The sequence below is a fragment of the Rhinopithecus bieti genome, unplaced genomic scaffold (assembly GCF_001698545.2).
Source record: "Rhinopithecus bieti isolate Rb0 unplaced genomic scaffold, ASM169854v2 scaffold_42219, whole genome shotgun sequence".
In the NCBI taxonomy this organism is placed as follows: Eukaryota; Metazoa; Chordata; class Mammalia; order Primates; family Cercopithecidae; genus Rhinopithecus; species Rhinopithecus bieti.
Genome location: NW_016817843.1, coordinates 1919500 through 1935294, shown reverse-complemented (window position 1 = coordinate 1935294; position 15795 = coordinate 1919500). Strand labels below are relative to the sequence as shown.

General features: G+C 48.0%; 1 protein-coding gene across 1 annotated transcript; it reads right to left on the bottom strand.

Annotated features, from left to right (window-relative positions):
* Positions 1–9436: 9436 nt before the first annotated feature.
* CHCHD5 (coiled-coil-helix-coiled-coil-helix domain containing 5) lies at positions 9437–15795 on the bottom strand. The gene is made up of 4 exons (XM_017856208.1): positions 13921–15795; positions 12459–12599; positions 12208–12373; positions 9437–9613 (listed from the first exon to the last, which is right to left on the bottom strand). Coding segments are annotated over exons 1-4 (333 nt in total). The 5' UTR covers positions 13923–15795; the 3' UTR covers positions 9437–9589.

Genomic DNA, 15795 nt, shown 5'->3' with positions numbered 1-15795 from the left:
TTTTAATTTTTTTTTTTTTTTTTTTTTTCTTTTGAGATAGTGTTTCGCTCTTGTTGCCCAGGCTGGAGTACAATGGCGCGATCTTGGCTCACCGCAACCACTGCCTCCCGGGTTCATGCGATTCTCCTGCTTCAGCCTCCCGAGTGACTGGGACTATAGGCATGTGCCACCACCCCGGCTAATTTTGTATTTTAGTAGAGACGGGGTTTCTCCATGTTGGTCAGGCTGGTCTCGAACTCCTGACTTCAGGTGATCCGCATGCCTCGGCCTCCCAAAGTTCTGGGATTATAGGTGTGAGCCACTGTGCCTGGCCTACATTTTGTTTTTCTTTTCTCTCTTTTTTTTTTTTTTTTCCTTGAGAGAGAGTTTTGCTGCGTCACCCAGGCTGGAGTGCAGTGGTATGATCTCAACTCCACCTCCTGAGTTCCAGCAATTCTTGCTCCTCAGCCTCCGGAGTAGCTGTAGCTGGGATTACAGGCATGCACCGCCACGTCCAGCTAATTTTTGTATTGTTAGTAGAGACAGATTTCTCCATGTTGGTCAGGCTGATCTCAAACTCCTGGTGTCAAACGATCCACCCACCTCGGCCTCCCAACATGATTGGATTACAGGCGTGAGCCACTGCACCCAGCCTAGTTCTACATTTTCTTGCCAACATTAGATATTATCAGACTTTTTAGTTTTGCCCATCTGAAGGACCAAAAATGTCACTGGAATCTACACTTCTCAAATGGTTAGAGAGATTGCATATTTTTCCTTTCCTCTTTTGTTAAGTTGCCTGTTCCTATTGTATCACGAGGTGTTGCTGCCGTAACAAATAACCACAGTATCTCAGTGGCTTACGACAACAAGCATGTAGTTCTTGATCATTTAAATGAGTACTGAGGTTGACCTGTATCTCTGCTCAGTTTCTATTCTCATTCCTGATCCCAGGCTGAATGAGCATGGTGCTCTAAGGCTACTCCCACAACATAAAGAGGAAACACAAAATGCAAAACTACAAGACGCATGCAATTTAAAACTTCTGCCCAGATGTGGCATATGTCACATCTTTTCACCTTCCATTGGCTAACACAAGTCTCACCAGCCAGCCCTGGCAGTGGGTCAGGGAAGCACCCTCCTCTAACAGGGTATGTGATGAAGGTGGAGGTGGGAATGTTTAATGCTGACACAGGGAAAGAGTTGATAACTGGGAATGTGATTATTATCTACTAAACGGTTCCACTTTTCTTCTTCTTTTTTTAAAATTATTTCTGAGACAGAATTTCACTCTTCTCGCCCAGGCTGGAGTACAATGGCATGATCTCAGCTCACTGCAACCTCTGCCTCCCAGGTTCAAGTGATTCTCCTGCCTCAGTCTCCCAAGTAGCTGGGATCACAGGCATGCACCACTACGCCTGGCTAAGTTTGTATTTTTAGTAGAGATGGTCATCATATTGGTCAGCCTGGTCTCGAACTGCCATTTATTTATTTATTTATTTATTTATTTATTTATTTATTTATTTTTGAGATGGAGTTTTGTTCTGTAGCTCAGACTGGAGTTTAGTGGCACGATCTTGGCTCAACGCAACCTCTGCCTCCTGGGTTCAAGTGATTCTCCTGCCTCAGCCTCCCGAGTAGCTGGGATTACAGGCATGTACCATCATGCTTAGCTAATTTTTGTATTTTTTAGTAGAGATAGGGTTTCACCATGTTGGCCAGGCTGGTCTCAAACTCCTGACCTCAAGTGATCCATCTGCTTCAGTCTCCCAAAGTGGTGGGATACAGGCATGAGCCACCACCCCCGGCACACAAGCCTTGCTTCAAGGTGATTCCACTTGGCATGTGATTCTCCTCCAGAAACACAGGTTATAAAGTGTTTCCTCTATGAACTGAGAGTCTCTCTCTGACTTTGATCTAATATAGACAAGTAGAATGAAAACATGGTCTGCCTGCCACTTCCACTTCTGGCATCTCTCCAAACGCAGGTGACCTTGATACCTAAGAAAGCCCCATGCAGATGGCAGCCCAAGGGGAGCAAGGCCAGGGAAGGCCTCTCCTTGTGAGGAAGGACATTCACATGATTTTCTTCCTGCGCACAATCTGAATTCATAAATTCTTTTTTTTTTTTTTTTTTTTTGAGACAGAGTCTCATTCTGTCGCCCACGCTGGAGTGCAGTGGTGTCATGATCCCGGCTCACTGCAACCTCCGCCTCCTGGGCTCAAGTGATTCTGCTACCTCAGCCTCCCTCATAGCTGGGATTACAGGCACCTGCCACCATGCCCAGCTAATTTTTGGTTTTTTAGTACAGACGGGGTCTCACCATGTTGGCAAAGCCGGTCTTGAACTCCTAACCTCAAACGATCAGCTCACCTTGCCTCCCAAAGTGCTGGGATTGCAGGCGTGAGCCACTGTGCCAAGCCTGAATTCATAAATTCTTGAGAGATGGGAGATGGCATTCTTTAAGGAGAATTTTGGATATAGAGGACACTAACAGAAACTAACAAAGCACTTTCATAAAATTCCCAAATTCTCAAAGAAAATTTAAAAGTCAAGTTAAGATCCATAAAATGTGCATGCCCAGGCCGGGCGCGGTGACTCACGCCTGTAATCCCAGCACTTTGGGAGGCCGAGGCAGGGGGATCACGAGGTCAGGAGTTTGAGACCATCCTGGCCAACATGGTGAAACCCTATGTCTACTAAAAATACAAAAATTATCTGGGCGTGGTGGTGCGCGCCTGTAGTCCCAGCTACTCAGGAGGCTGAAGCAGGAGAATTGCTTGAATCTGGGAGGTGGAGGTTGCAGTGAGCCAAGATCGTGCCACTGCACTCCAGCCTGGCAACAGAGCGAGACTCCATCTCAAAAAAAAGAAAAAAGAAAAAGAAAAAGTGCATGCCCACAACTGAGTAAAAGACAGGACTGGGATCAGGAAATGCAGAAAATGTTAAATTTTAATTTAATGGGTTAATTTAGAAAACAGTGGCAAGTATTTTCTCCTTTTATCATACCTTCCACCTTTCTCATCTTTGCTGCAGATAAGGTCAAGTTCAGGGACTGTAGGACTTAAGGGGTAGGAGGCAATTCCTTCAAAACAAAAATGAAGGCCGGGTGCAGTGGCTCACGCCTGGAATCCCAGCACTTTGAGAGGCCGAGGAGGGCAGATCACTCGAGGTCAGGAGTTTGAGACCAGCCTGGTCAACATGGTGAAACCCCGTCTATACTAAAAATACAAAAAAATTAGCTGGCTGTGGTGGTGCACATCTGTAATCCCAGCTACTCAGGAGGTTGAGGCAGGAGTACTGCTTGAACCCAGGAAACGGTCCTTGCAGTGAGCCGAGACCACACCACTGCACTCCATCCTGGGCCATAGAGTGAGATTCTGTCTCAGAAAAAGAAAAGAAAAGAAAAGAAATACTTCTTTTCTTCTTTTCTCCTGCTTCGCATCTGCAATGGTGCAGGAATCCACAGATGTAACTACATGCAACTGGTGAATTGCAAGAAGTTAAAAGCCTGAAGAATGCAGCCAACATGAAGGGCTTTTATTCATACAGGTGATGTGATCTAAATGACTGACTGCTTATTTAGAAAATAGGAAGAGTGTGAGGGACGGCAGCAAGGGTGAAGAATCACCCCTCACCAGACAAGACTACAATAAAATTAATTGAGTCCTCATTTCAGCTTTAAAATTAACAAAAGGGGCTGGTCATGGTGGTTCACTCCTGTAATCTCAGCACTTTGGGAGGCTGAAGCAGGCAGATTTCTTGAGCTCAGGAGTTAGAGAACAGCCTGGACAACATGGTGAAACCCCATCTCTACTAAAAAGACAAAAATTACCTGGGCATGGTGGCTCGTGCCTGTAGTCTTATCTACTCAGGAGGCTGAGGTGGGAGGATCATCTGAGCCCAGGAGGTGGAGGCTGCAGTGAGCCAAGATCATGCCACTGCACTACAGCCTGGTCAACAGAGTGAGACCCCATCTCATAAACAAACAAATAAATAAAATGAACAAAAGGGGAACTGTATACCCAGGCTATAAAATAAATAAATAAATAAAATGAACAAAAGGGGAATTATATATCCAGGCTTAAGACAGAGTGAGGCCTTCTAGGAAAAAGAACAGCAACAGCAGTAACAATATCAAACCTTCTGCAGGGGCAGGGTGCAAAGAAATGGTGGTGAGAATGACAAGCTGGGGAAAATAATGCCTGCAATTCTGGACACCTTGGGACTGAGTGCTCCCTTTGAGAAATCTATGTGAAGGTCTATGGCAGCAGGTTTAAGCCCAAGGCAGAAGCCAGGACTGGAGATAACCATCTGTGAACCAATGACTTATCTGATATTCTCTATGAAGGAGATCACTGCACAGAGTAGAGAATAAGAAGAGGCCTGCTGTAAGCCTTGAAGAAAATCATTATGTCACAGCTGGGTGGGAGAAGGGGGAGGCATAGCTAGAGAGCTAGGAGGAAACCTGCAGAGTCCATGTAAAGAAGAAAGAAGAGTGGAAATGTGGAGGGCCACTAAAAATTTATTCTGTCACCTGTTAAAACCGTAAGGAAAATTTTACTCAAGACGACTGTCCCTGTCTCACTTCCCACTGCCCTAGTTAATGCTTACTGGGATTAACCTCTAATTCTCTGTCCCAGGGTCTGCTTCTGGGGGAAGCCGAGCTAAGACAGTGCATCATGAACCAAGGATTATGATTCAAGCACATATGGCACATAAACAAAAGCTGAGCATATGCCAAACCATAAAGGCTCGACACATTTCAAAAGATTAAAATCATATAAAATGTTCCCAACTCAATTGCAATTAGGCAAGATAACTAAAAACAAAAAACCCTCCTTATGTTTAGAAATTAAGAAATATGACTCTAAACTTCTAAATAATCTGAGGTCAATGGAGAAATCGAAAGAGAGTAGAGAAGAGAAAATAAGGAGCAAAAGGAGGAGTGAAAGAAAAAGACATTCAAGGAGCAGGACTCCTGTTGGCAGAGACAGCAAGAAGGAAATGGGACTGTTGGCTAAGTTGCAGCAATGCACTCGTGGGTTTTTGTTGTTACTGTAGCTACTTTATCTTCTATTTTGAAGAACGATTTGTTATTTCTTCAGAGTTATGGGACAAGTGAAATTACATATCTTGCAAAAAAAAAAAAAGGAAAAAACAGAAAGTCACACTTTGTGGTAAATTTAAGTGTATTAGAAAAGAAAGCTGGATGCAGTGGATCACGAGGTCAGGAGATCGAGACCATCCTGGCTAACACAGTGAAACCCCGTCTCTACTAAAAATACCAAAAATTAGCTGGGTGTGGTGGCGGGTGCCTATGGTCCCAGCTACTCGGGAGGCTGAGGCAGGAGAATGGCATGAACCTGGGAGGTAGAGCTTGCAGTGAGCCAAGATCGTGCCACTGCACTCCAGCCTGGGCAACAGGCGAGATTCCAGTCTAAAGAAAGAAAGAAAGACAAGAAAACAGGCTGAAAACCAGTGAGCTAAACATTCATTTCAAAAAGGTAGAAACAGACAAATCTAAAGAAAGAAGAAAATAAGAGAACTAGCTGGACATGGTGGCTCACGCCTGTAATTCCAGCACTGTGGGAGGCCAAGGTGGGTGGATCACGAGGTCAGGAGTTTGAAACCAGCCTGGCCAACATGGTGAAACCCTGTCTCTACTAAAAATACAAAAACCAGCCAGGTGTGGTGGCAGGTGCCTGTAATCCCAGCTACTCAGGAGGCTGAGGCAGGAGAATCACTTAACCTGGGAGGTGGAGGTTGCAGTAAGCCAAGATCATGCCACAGCACTCTAGCCTGGGTAACAGAGTGAGACACTGTCTCACAAAAAATAAAAAGAAAAGAAAAGAAGATAACTAGTTAAAAACAAATGTACAAAATAAAGTGTCAACAAAGTCAAAAGTAATTTCTGTGAAGATTAACAAAATTGATAACCATCTCTCAAAATCGATCAAAAAAAGGAAAAGCATACAAATAACCAATGTCAGAAATGAAAAGGGAGTTATCACTACAGATTCTACAAACCTTAAAAAGATACTATAAAGATATTATTAACAAGTTGATGGCAATTTGAAAATGTAGATGTTTGTTTTAGTCTATTTTCTGTTGCTAAAGCAGAATACAATAGACAGGGTAATTTACTAAAAAGAAATTTATTTCTTATAGTTCTAGAGACTGGGAAGTCCAAGGGCATGGTGCCTGCATCTGGTGAGGGCCTGCATGCCGCATCATAACATGGCAGAGAGCATCATGTGTTCAAAGGGCAAAAGCAGGCCAGCTGAGGTCTTTTTTCCTTTTCTTAAAAAACCACCAGTCCCATCATGGTGGCCCCATCCTGATGACCTCATCTAATCTTAATTAACTCCCAAAGACCCCCACCTTCAAATATCAAAACAGACACAAGAAGAGACACTATGAAGTTCTTGCAGTAATTTAAATATAGGCACAATTTTTTTGCAGCCAAATGCTCTCAAGTAGTAAACTCTCCCCACCTCTTTAATCTGAGTTGGGCTTATGACTTCTTTGACCAATAGAAGGTGGTAAAAGTGATGTCTGAAGTTTCCATTTTCACTCTCTTGGACCCCTGAGACCATCATATAAAGAAGCCAGTCTAGCCTATTGTAAGAGAGGACACATAGAGATGTTCTAAAGTGTAGTCTGGATCTCCATTTTGTCTGTTTTAATCACACTTCTTTTAGTTGCATGGCATAGAACCCCACTCAAGCTTACTGAAGCAAGTGGAGTGGGCTGAAAACATCCACAGCCCAAAGAAACGAGAGCTGGAAACAAAAAGCCACCAGGATCCAGACCCTTTCAGGGACCACAGGAACTTGTAGGGAGCCAAAGGCCTGTGGGATGTGATGAACTCAGCATTCCACTGAGGCTATATGATCAAACAGCAAACCGTTTATCATGAATACGGAATGTGGGCAAACTCACTTCTGTGCCTGCCCCAGAAGGTTTGCTAAGGGCAATAGCTTTCTGGTGCCACCGAGCTCCTTGAGGTTATCTACGGGGACATCTAGAGAATGCAGTCTTGCAAGCCTACTCTGGACCGAGCAGCTGACCTCTTCTTCTACCCCCTTCTCACCATATCTTTTGCCTAATAAATACGGGGGCTGTGTAAAGCTCAGGGCCCTCGTCCACTAGAGGCAAGGTGCCCTCTGACCCCTTCTTCCAAATACTCTTTTGTCTCTTGTCTTTTATTCTGGCGTTTGCCCCCCTTTGTTCAGTCCACCAGGGATTGTGGCAGATTACAGGAACTGATCACAATTCTCTCTCCACTACCTGGGTTTCCTCCTAGCTCAGACAAATGGTATAAAATCCTGCAACCCTGAACTTACGGGATTTCTACCTGGCTCCTAAACCGATTAATAACTTCCTTTGTCTTGGAGATTAATCCCTAGGAGAGACTCCCATAGGCCAGGCTCATTCTTCCAAGCAGAGCATAACCCTTGGGTATCAAATGGCCAGTTATTCCAATTTCCAGAGGTTTGGGATCACCTCCAGGGAGGAAGGCCTCGTCTGAATGGTGAATGTGGGTACAGGCCACGGGCATGCTCAGCTCAGCACTCGGGGATCTCTCTATTGCATACATGCCTATCTGCTTTCTGTTCTTTAGGACCAGTCCCTACTGGGGAGCCTGTATCAAACAACTGTGCCCATGGAGCCTGTATTCCTGAGGAGAAGCGTGAAGAAGCCACAGCAGCCACTGTTGGTTCCTGCCCAGATCCACTCATCATCTCTTCTGCATGTTTAAGGCTGCTCACTTGATCTCATTACACTCTGCTCAGGGCCTTCTTCTGATGGCAGAAGTGAACTTGGCCTATAAAGGGCAAGCCAGAAGTACCAGATAGTCAATGCCCATGAAAATATCCCTTCATGACAGATGGGAAGTTGGTAGATAAACACAATTCCCTTGCTCCTTGATAGGGTAACCGGGTTATGTTCTGTAAAGTCCCCCACAGGTCCCCAGTGGGACTGAGTCCCAGTTGCCCAGAGTGGTAACTCACTTGATAATGCACCTTTTATTGGCTGCCTTCCTCTCTATGTCTCCCTTCTCCATTCGTCTACCAGTATTTCTGGAATCAAATTCAAATTACCATCTGCATTCAAATTCTGAGTTGGCTTCTGGAAAAATGGAAACTAAGAACAGAAATCCAGTGCATAGGCCAGGTGTGGTGGCTCACGCCTGTAATCCCAGCACTTTGGGAGGCTGATATGGAGATCACCTAAGGTCAGGAGTTTGAGACCAGCCTGACCAACATAGTGAAACCCTGTCTCTACTAGAAATACAAAAATTAGCTGGGCATGGTGGCAGGCGCCTGTAATCCCAGCACTTTGGGAGGCTGAGGCAGGGAGATCACCTGAGGTCAGGAGTTTGAGACCAGCCTGACCAACATGGTGAAATCCTGTCTCTACTAGAAATACGAAAATTAGCTGGGCATGGTGGCGGGCGCCTGTAATCCCAGCTACTTGGGAGACTGAGGCAGGAGAATTGCTTAAACTCGGGAGGCAGAGGTTGTGGTGAGCCGAGATCATGCCATTGCACTCCAGCCTGGGCAACAAGAGTGAAACTCCGTCAAAAAAAAAGAAAGGCCGGGCGCGGTGGCTCACGCCTGTAATCCCAGCACTTTGGGAGGCCGAGGCGGGCGAATCACAAGGTCAGGAGATTGAGACCATCCTGCCTAACACGGTGAAACCCCGTCTCTACTAAAAAACACAAAAAATTAGCCAAGCGAGGTGGTGGGCGCCTGTGGTCCCAGCTACTCGGGAGGCTGAGGCAGGAGAATGGCGTGGGCCCGGGAGGCGGAGCTTGCAGTGAGCCCAGATCGCGCCACTGCACTCCAGCCTGGGCGACAGAGTGAGACTCTGTCTCAAAAAAAAAAGAGAAGGAAGGAAGGAAGGAAGGAAGGAAGGAAGGAAGGAGGGAGGGAGGGAGGGAACGACGGAAGGGAGAAATCCAGTGCATAGCCTTCTAAGCCACACATCCTTCCATGCAGTTGTTTTCAATAATAAAGCCAGTATTTTCATCTCCATTGCCTAATGCCTCTAACTGTTGCCCAGCTGATTCTGAATTCAGCAGGGAAGAGGCATGTTATCTATCAACCCCCCGCAAGCCTCCAGAAAACTGAATACAGACTTGGACAATGCAGCCAGGCACTGTGTCAAGCGCTTATAGTGCTAGCTACTCTAGAAGCTGAGGCAGAGGATTGCTGGAGGCCAGAAGTTCGAGGCTGCAGCGAGCTATCATCGCACCACTGTGCTCCAGCCTGGGCAATAGAGCAAGACCCTTCTTTAAAATATATATATACATATATAAAAGGACAGCTGCAGTGTCCTGCTCTTCCCAGGCGCTTCCTTGGCACACCCGGTGAAGCTGGGGAACAGATGACTCTGCCCAGCCAGCTCTCCTAGGGCCCTCTCAGGTATGGATGGCAGGAATCAAAGCCCAGTATACACAGTCTTTATTTATTGGAAGTCCTGATATTCAGGAAAGCCAGGCCCGTGGCCAGGGCTCGGGACTCCATCTGGTCACTCTGCAGGGGAGGGGGGTTGGGGGGCAGTCATTCATGTCCAGTTTTCCTGCAGTCAGAGGAGTCCTCAGGAGGCAGGAAGTGGCTTTGCCTGTGGAGAAAGCACATCAACAACTAGTAGCACCTCCTCTGTGCCCAGCCTGGGGAACCTATGTAGACACCACAGAGGGAGACCCTGCAGAGCCCACAGTCTGGAGGGAGAAGGGTGTCAGGCAATGACCTTGGCCCTGAGCCATGTGAAAATGTCAGCTGTGGTGAAGTGTCATGGCGGGCAGAGAAGGCGCCATTCTGCTGTATTTACAGAGCACCTGCCGTGTACCCAGCAGGCAAAACTCTCTGACTCAAGCAGGGAGAGACAGAAAACAAATATGTTAACACTGGAGAAATTCTATGAAGAAAATTTAATCAGGGTAAAGAGCAGAGGTGTGTGTGGTATGGGAGGGACATGTACCACTTAAATTGTCAGCCACAAAAACACAGGACATTCTGTAAAGTCTGTATGCCATGCTGTAGGAGATGAGAATGTTTGTGTTCGCTATTGTGTAGACCAGACAATGTGGGAGGCCTATATCTCACTGCCCCTAGCTAGGAAGGAAAAATCGTTAACTGGGATGCCATCTCCAGGAAAGACGGGATGACGAGGAGGAGCTGATTGTAGTTACTCTGAGTGCACTAGAAAGCCACAAGAAGGTTTTAGAGGGGAAAGATCTGACCTAAGTCCCTGTAGTCCCTGTTTTTTTTTCTTGTTTGTTTTTTGTTTTTTGTGTTTTTTTGGAAGACAGAGTCTCGCTCTATCACCCAGGCTAGAGTGCAATGGTGCAATCTTGGCTCACTGCAATCTCTGCCTCCTGGGTTCAAGCAATTCTCCTGCCTCAGCCTCCCTAGTAGCACAGGTACCTGCCACCACGCCTGGCTAATATTTTGTATTTTCAGTAGAGATGGGGTTTCATCATGTTGGCCAGGCTGGTCTCGAACTCCTGACCTCAGGTGATCCACCCGCCTCGGCCTCCCCAATTGCTGGGATTACAGGCGTGAGCCACCGCACCTGGCCCTGATTCCCATTTTTAAAAGCTCCTCTGGCTGCCAGGGGAGAGAAGACTGTCAGGGCAGGGGTGGCCACAGGGAGAACAGGCAGAGGCTGGTTGCTGGTCCAGGGAGGGAAGCCGCAAATGGCTCTAAGATACGAGGATGGGGTCTTCACTGTTCATATGCCCAAAAATCTTGAAAGAGAGAAATGTCCCCAACAGCTGACTGAGAACAGTATGTGATCGTTAGGTAATGTTTTCTGAGGAGAAGCAAGTTTCTTCCGGCTCTCAGGAGTCGTAGTTTCTGCCCTTGGGGTCTGAACTCATCACTTACCCCTGCCTTACAAAAACAATTAATGCCTATGGGGCCTGGTAAGAAGGCCATCACCCCAATCTTCAGCCAACAGCTCCCCTGACACAGGCATAGGATATGAGCCTTGATGGAGGGGCACAGGGACCTTGGGAACTTGAAGACAGGGGAGGGGAGTGGGTGGGACATCAGGGAGGTTTTCTGAGACAGGTGCCATCTAAGCGGGAATAGGAATTAGCCAGGAGATGGATTAGGAAGGGCAGTCCCGGCAGAAGGAAACAGCTGGACAAAAGCAGCAGAGATGTGCACTTGAGTAACTGCATGTTCACTGGGTCTGGAACATAGAGCTTAAGGGAGAAAGTGGGAAGAGGTGGGACCATGGGTTGCAGGGACTGCATCCCACAGGGCCCTGTGGGCTGTGCTGGCATTAAGACTTGGGTTGGTGGAAGTGAGAACCATGGAAAGGTTTGTAAGTAGAACCAGAACATGGTCAGATTTCCTCTGAGATCAGTCTAGGATGATCACCAAGAACGATTGGAAGGTCAAGATGAAGCATGGGGCCCAGGAGAAGGATGGCCTGGTGGCCCAAGAGAGAAGACAGGGCTGCAGGGGCAGAGAGCACCCAGGAGAGGGTGCTCAGAGGGGCTGGGGAAAGATGTGACTTTCACCTTTGGAGCTCACAGTCCAGTGAGGAGGGCAGTAAAACATCTAAAAGAGCATTTTTCAACCTTTTCCCATTACTGCCTCTCCTCAGGAGTCATTTTAGACTTTTGTTCTAATTTCCCAACCATGAGACTTACATATCACAGATATACTGTATATCTAGCTTACATATTAGATACATTTAAAAGAGTGAGCTTTTTTTGGCCACCTCAGCCCAGCCCCTCTCCAGTTGCAGATGAAGAGTAGTGGGAGAGAGAGGGTGAGGGAGGAGGTGGATGAAGTCAGCCTAGGGAAGAACACAGAGAACCCAGCAAGGACCTGGAATTTTATTCTTAATGTGACGCAAAGCCACTGGAGAGATTTAAGCATAGGTGTAATGAGACCAGATTTCAGTTCTAACATGCTCACCCAGGCCGCTTTATGGAGGCAAGAAAAGAGGGAGGAAGGGAGACCAGGGAGAAGGCTGGGGCAGGTATCCTGGAGGTGGAGGGTGTGGGTGGTGGTGGATTAAAGCAGGGGCTATATGGGGCAAGAAGTGATGATGTTCTGGATTCTGGATGCATGGCAAAGGCCTGTGTGGTGGTGGGGTGGGGCTGAGGATGAATCCTAAGTCTTTATCCTGAAAAACCAGAAGGATGAAGGGGATGTTGTGGAGAAAAGAGATGAACTGAGATGAGCCCCTCTTACCTCCACAGTTGTAGGTGAGCGTGGTGGCTGCACCTGCTCAGCGCACTGCAGGAAGCGGCGCATATGCTCCGCACAGTTGCCCACAGCTGCCTCGTTCTGTCGAAGACACTCCTCGAAGGCCTCAAAAGGCTGAGCACAGGCCTGGCGGATCTGGCGGATGATTGGGCTGTGGGGGTAGGGCAGTTGAGCCTCTGGGAGATTCCCACCTCACTGCCCACCCCCCACACTGTCTCATACTTGCCCACACTCACTGGGAGGATGTGCATTGGGCAATGCTCATCTTAAGGTAGTGACAGTCCCGCTGCCAGGATTCCGGCTTGGCCGCCACACACTGGCCATACTGCTCCAGCTCCCGGCCACAGTAGCGAGCAGTGACCTCCAGAGCTGCCTGCCTGTGGGACAGGATGGGCTGAGGATCATTCCAGGCAGCAGGCAAGCAAGGGAATCCGTTTTTTTTTTTTTTATTTTTTAGAGACAGGGTCTCACTGTGGCCCAGGCTGGGGTGCAGTGGCATGATCATAGCTCACTGTAGCCACCAACTCCTGGATTCAAGTGATCTTCCTGCCTCAACCTCCTAAGTAGCTGGAACCACAGGCATAAGCCACCATGCCCAGCTAATTTTTTATGTTTTGTAGAGACAGGGTCTTGCTATGTTGCCCAGGCTGGTATTGAACCCCTCAGCTCAAGTGATCCTCCCACTTAGACTTCCCAAAGTGCTAGGATTACAGGCATGAGCTATGGTGCTTGGCAAAGAAAGGGAGTTCTGGTCTGGGTCTGAAGTATGACTAGGCGTTCAGGGCAGATGTGGGAGCCTGAAGGATCCTGAGATGGGGCCAAAGAAGTGTAGAGGTGAGGCCTAGCCCTGGGGCTTGTAAAGCAGAAGGGGAACTTCTGGGGAGAGAGTGGAGGTTCTAAAACAAGGTCTGATTAATCTAAGGTAGGCCTTCCGCGTCCTGGAAGACAAGCCTTGAAATCCAGGCATCCCCCAGTAGGCCTGAGGATCATGCAGAGAAGACTTAGGGACTTAGAAGATCTAGAATTCCAGGGAGAGAGCTTCAGAGCCCTAAATGGGTTTGGGGATTCTAAAAGTGAGGTTTAGAGGTCCAGGAGGTGGGGTCTCAGATCCTGGGGAAGAGTGTCTTAGCCAAAGAGTCAAGATGAAACCTGAGGCCGTGGTGCGGGACTCAAGTCCCAGGGGCATGAGGTCTGGAAGCCCTGGATGAAGTTGGTGCTCTGGGAATCCCGGGCAAGGTCAGAGTGGTCTAGGAACAAGTCTATGGACCCTATAGGTGAGGACTGGGGTCCTGGGCAGATCTGGAAGGTTCAATAGGTAAAGTTTGGTGATCAAGGGGGAGGAATCTGGAGCTCTGAGGACGGGTGTAGAAGTCCTAGAGGTCCCTAAATAGGTCTGTAGTCTTAGGATTTCGGTGTGAAGGGCCGGAGCAGGGGTACTGGGGGCAGAGCTTGGGTGAAGAGTGACTGGACCGAAGTCCTAAACCGCTGCGAGAGGGGGCGGGGCCTAAACGCTTAGAGGGCGGGGCTTGGGCATGCGGAGGGTTGTAACTCGTGAGGGAAGGCGCTGAATCCTGAGGGTCAGATCTCCAAGAAGGAGGGAGGCTGGTCCTAATTCCGGAGGTCCTAGACTAGGTCTAGATCACTGGGTAAGAGAAGGGGAGCGGCCGCACGTATACGGTAGGCGCTCTCACTACTCACATCTCGAGACTTTTGCCGGCGTAGGTCTGTCCGGGGGGAACGACCCGCCTTTTCCGGTATCGGTTGTCATGGCGGCGCCCAGCCCAGCCTGTTTTTTTCCGGTAGCCAATTGAACTAACAACCCTTTCCCTTTAGGACTAATCTGTCATGGCGGCGCCCCATCTCTTCTTCCGGTCCCGACTCGTCATGGCGGCGCCCTGAGTAGCCACTTCCGCCCTCTTCTGGCTAGATTTATTCCTATTTCCGGCTTGCCATGGCAGCGCCCGGGGTTCAACGGAAGTAAGTAATGGAAAGTACGGTGGTGCCTCCGCTCCAAAGAGAATGCGCCGCTGAGTTGCGCCGCACCTCACGGGATTGAGTCGCAGACACAAGCGCTCCAAATCTCCGACTGGAGCTGGTGGGAAGCGGCTGCTGTTGCTGCGGCGTCTCAACATGTTGTTCCCATTTTGGATGGATGCTGTGGCGGTAGGCTGTTGGACTCAGGGATAGGGGGCCTGATTCCTAACGCCACGCTGCCACCATCGGCCTTGCGCAGACGCTGATAGTCCTCCTGGCACCCTGGTTCATGCGAGCGCTTGGAACAGGAGGGAAGAGGGAGAAACCAAGAGCCGAACTAATTCGGCGTGGGCCTCCCATTTGGTCAGCCTGGGTGACCCAGACGTTCCTCCATCCCTTAGTGTAGGCCAGGACAGACATGGTGTTTAATCCCGACTCCATAAGACTATCAAGCCAGTTACTTCCTCTCTTTGTAATTAATTCCTCCTAGTGTAGCAACATTTCCCCCTCCCTTCTCATCTGTCTTAAAAGTGTGAGGTTAGACATGGGCGTGAGTTTCCCCACTTAAAAGACTGGATATCCCCTGGTCAGAGAACTGAGCATCAGTCCTGCCATTTAGTTTGCAGATCTTTCAAGACTCTAGTCAAAATGAGCAGAACACTTTGCAGTTAATCATAGAGTTGAAGATGAACGAGAAGATGAACGAGAGCTACTTGACTGTGAACTAGTAACGACAACTTGGAGTCTCAGTGTGTCTGTAAAATGATGATGATGACAGTGACATCATAGAGCACATAGTGCAAGTGAACAGTTTGATACTGAGCTTTGAGCCTCAGGAGTTCTGGATAAGTGAGAGCTCTACGGGAGGCTGTAACCATGAGCTACCCTGGTTGGCAGTTGACATCCGAGGACCAGCACTGGTCATCTGAATCTGCCATAGGCACAGAAAGCTTTACACCTTGAGATCCCTCCATTCTTCTTAAACTTCCAAGTGTATGTTTGGTGGGAGAAGAGGGGAGGGGATCAACATTTAAACGCTCTGGAAGGAGTCAGATTAACTGTTTTTGGCTTCAAATGTAGACTGAATCCCTAAATTTTCCTCTACTGGGAGAACGAAATCTTAACCCATCCCGTTCCCTTATTGTTACTCAGAAACGGATACCCCAAAGATGTATTTTGACATGCTGAAAGGCCCTAGAAGCTACCTCAGAAGATCTGTCTAACCTTTCTTGTTGGTGTGTGGGGGTGGGGATGCCCACAGGTACACAGGGAGGGAGTTTCTGAAATTTTCTTATCTGACCACGAAAGCAAAAAAGAAGTTCAATTGTCCTAAACCCGGTTTCTAGGGATCTCATTAAAGAACTAGGAAAAATCAACCACCTGTTAACAGAAAAACCAAACTGAAATGTCTTAAAGAGGTTTGTTTTGAGCCAATATGAGTGACCATGGCCTGGGAAACACAGGCTCAAGAGGTCCTGAGAAAGTGTGCCTGAGACAGTAGAATTACAGTTTGGTTTTGTACATTTTAGGTGGATAGCAATTACAAAGACATAAATCAGTACATGGAAGGTAAAGATTGTGTTCAGCTGGGTGCAGTGG